Genomic DNA, 3,569 nt, shown 5'->3' with positions numbered 1-3,569 from the left:
GGGTTTAAAGTTCAGAGCGCTCAAGAGCTGGCCATGTGGTCCTAAGGCTGAATCTACCGTGCAGGGTCCAACCATCCAGGAAGTATGGTGCTCTAAGCTGGGTGGGAAGGTAAGGGAGGATAGGGTGACAGCGTGGTCATGTAAAGACTGTTACAGAAACTACACGGTGCCGAGTCCAGCAGGCTCCATTGAGATNCTAGGGTCTTGTCTTTAAAAAAGTATTCTTTAAATTATGTATACGCTGGGCCTTTCTGTGAGTATGTGCAAGTGAGTGCNGTATACGGCTGTAGAACCCAGAGGTGTTGGATCTCTCAGAGCTGCTACAGGCTGTTGTAAGTTGGCTGACATGTTCCTGTCCTCTGCAAGAACAGTACGTGCTTTTAGTCACCGGGCCATCTCTCCATGTCTCTGGATCCTAGTCTTGGCTGTATAGGGTCACACGATACTTGCAGACTAGGAGTCGTTACTCCAGGGGCCAATGGGTCATAATGCTCAGCAGAGAGGGCAACATTTACCAACTGTGGGCTGTCTACATTCACGTGGCTCTTCTCAAGAGTCCCCAGACAAGGGGGGTTTGGGGTAATTGGATAGGGGTCTGGGCGAGACAGGACATAGTGTCCTTTAGTGCTTGGCACCACGTTATGGACCCTTCTCTATAAGCTGAAGACAGGGTAAGGCTGGCTTCTGTTTCTGGGTCAGGCAGATGGATAATCCCAGTAATGTTTATGAGGAATGTTAAGGAAGACTTTCCTGGTACAGAANGGCTTCTCAATTTAGNTTCAATTCTCTGGGCAGCCTGGGCTGTGGGAAGCCACCTGCTGGGCTCTGTCCATTACAGNGGCACTCCTAGCCAGGCAGTCTCAGGCAAGGCACACATCCTCCCTGGTTACCTGTTTCCCCTCCTTTGGTTGGGAATAATGACACGTGATCCACAGGGTCATTAATGAGGGCTAAGTAAAGACAAGACATAGAGCTAGGGATATGACACAAGCCTGTTTACTTGTTTATGTTAGCTGAGCATCCCTCAGGCACTGGCACTGTCCACGAATGAATACACTTCTGCTTGCTTAAAGTGCCATTCCTGAGCCTTCATTCTTACTGGTGGAGTGGAGGCCAGGNCATACCCCTTGTTACCCTAACATGTCTCTTCCACTACATTTTCATTTTAGCCTTCCAATTGATTTTATTTACACAGCGGTGGCTTTCTGGGCTCATGTCATGGTGTTTTGTTTGTTTGTTTGTTTGTTTGTTTTCCTTTCTCCCACTGAAAAAGGAAGTTGAATGAGTTTACTAACCGGCATCTTGATGTTCACACATCTGTGCACCAAGCACTCGCCACCAACACAGCCATCCACTCCATACTCAACATGAACTGAGAGCTCTCTATGTGCCGGGCACTGTGCTAGGTGCTGGGGTACCAAGAGGCAGGAGGCACAGGCCCAGCCTCCANGCAACAGAGTGAGGGAGGATAGCTCTTGCAAACAGGAGTGGGCCGGAGCTGTGTGGGGCCCAGCTGTGAGGGGGAGAGAGTGTGTGTGAGTTCAGGTGGAGGCCCAGCTCTGAGGAGGCAGCATGAAGTGTTGTNTCCCTTTGGAGTATGATAGCTCAACTTTGTGAATTGTATCGGGCACTTTCAGTTGCACAGAGGCTGAGTCTCCATCCTCAGTCCTATCATGGGCCACTGATGGACAACTTTGGCTATGAATACCATGGGGAGCTTGGAAACCTGGTAGTGAATATGTGCTCATGTATTTGGAGAACTCTGGGTCTTAACTACGGACNGAGGAATGGCCACGTCCCATGCTTCCACAGTTGCTAGAACTCCTCAGGCTTGCAAATTGTGTCTTCCCCTGGAGTGGGGGCCGAGTTACTTCTTAGGGGTTGTCAAGGGTTCTGTGCAACAGAGTGACGCACCCAACAGAGTGCCTGGCACATAGAGCCGGGACAGAGAGGTGACGAGAGCAGTCATATGAAGAGTCCAAAGAAGAGAGAGAAAAAACTTCATGCGAGCTTGGATTTGGAGAGGGTTGGTACTTACATCTGACCTTGGGTAGGGTTGATGATCAGGGAATTCAGAATCCTAAAAAAACCAACGAAGCCACAGTGTGGAGACCTGGCTCAAGGACCCAGGCCAGTGGGCCGACACCCCCCTGGGTTTCTGCCTGTCCCCCCAGTCCTATGTGGGACCAACCCTTCCAGCTCTGTGAACTTCCTCCGTTGCAGGATGTATGTGTGGAGAATTAATCATTATGATTTTAAAACCTGCCACACAGGCTGAACTGAGGCGCAGAAGCAAGAGGCAAACCTACGTTGGCAAAGCTCAGCTTCTGCAACTATGTCTGCTAGGGCTTAGANGAGGTCACCTGACACCGTTTGTGAGACAGACCCCCTATTTTTTGTATTATGTGTGCTTCAATGCACCTGAGTCAAGCTCTCCAAGTCAACCGAGGAGTGGGAGGGCCAGCCAGGCTTGGAGCGGGGAGGCTAATGGGATGGTGGGATACCCTTGCACGGCTGACACTACAGGATACTGCTCCTGTGTGTAGCGGCCTCTGGGACAGAAGGNTGAGAGGAAGAGCCCAGCTGCACACTGTTCCAGTTGGTCACATGCTCAACTCGCAGCACTTGGGTCTGTCTGCCTCTTTATTCCCAATACTCCATGAGGGTTGACGTGTTTTCAACAAGTTCATCACCCCTGTTATAGACGTCTGGATAACCTATCCAAACCATCTTCCTAGCTGTCAGTCCTGAGGACCATTAGGTAGTGTGTGTGAGGGAAGTACATGAGTCTCACCTCCCTGGGCTCTGTCCTGGGGTCTCTCATGCTGTGGCAGGCACATATGGTCTCTCAGCATCATTTACTGCCCTGCTTCTGTTAAGGGGCCAAACACTTGGGGCTGTGACTTGGTTTTTGACTCAGCCTGTGCAGGCGCCGGGGAGGGTGGTCAAGGGAGAGTACCTGGACCCCGATGGAGGAGCAGCGGCTTTTGAGGAGCTCTTCAGCCTTGGATGCCAGGACCGCCTTGTCGATGCTCCTTGTGGAGCTGCTCTGGGTGTCCGCCGCGTGGCGCTGGGCTGCAGCTGTTTCCAGAGCCAAATTCATGGCCTTGTTGCTGTCTAGACTGTCCATGGAGTTGTAGAGGCCGCCACGGCTGTCTTGGGGCCAGGGGGACATCCTCTGGGCACGGCTGTCCTGGTAGGCATCCTGTGTCGATTCCGTGCTGCTCTGGGCTGTCACAGAGATCAGAGGCTTGGAGGTGGTCCGTGGAGGCACCGGGGGAGGCGTCTTCTTGTAATTTGTGTAGGAGACAGCTGTAAGAGAAGAAGGCCCAGTCAGGGGAAACCCTCCATTGAGCTGGTCTACAGCTCTGATATGCAGCTCAGTTAGGCTGTTTCTGGGCATCTGGCCTGAAAAAGTCAGGCCAGTGGACAAGATTCTGTTGTATTTAAAGATATCTGTGTGGATATATGTGTAACAAAAGGAAAATCATAAAAGCACCTAAAGAATCTAGCATATAAGTTAAAAAATGTGTGTGTGTGAGTGTGCATGTGTGTGAGTGTGCATGTGT

At 51.2% G+C, this 3,569-nt stretch overlaps 1 protein-coding gene across 1 annotated transcript in view; it reads right to left on the bottom strand.

The window, feature by feature from the left end:
• Positions 1-1,884: 1,884 nt before the first annotated feature.
• The window catches only part of Dlgap2 (DLG associated protein 2), a 133,536-nt gene continuing 131,851 nt past the window's right edge, over positions 1,885-3,569 (bottom strand). Inside the window, exons 6-8 of the mRNA XM_029480671.1 lie at positions 2,960-3,312; positions 2,039-2,080; positions 1,885-1,893 (exon numbers count right to left, since the gene is read on the bottom strand). Coding sequence (XP_029336531.1) covers positions 1,885-1,893; positions 2,039-2,080; positions 2,960-3,312 — 404 coding nt within the window. The remainder of the gene's footprint in view (positions 1,894-2,038; positions 2,081-2,959; positions 3,313-3,569) is intronic.

This window comes from Mus caroli, chromosome 8 (genome assembly GCF_900094665.2).
Source record: "Mus caroli chromosome 8, CAROLI_EIJ_v1.1, whole genome shotgun sequence".
Lineage (NCBI taxonomy): Eukaryota > Metazoa > Chordata > Mammalia > Rodentia > Muridae > Mus > Mus caroli.
Note: the sequence above shows the minus strand (reverse complement) of the source record. Positions and strands in the feature narration are given on the sequence as shown.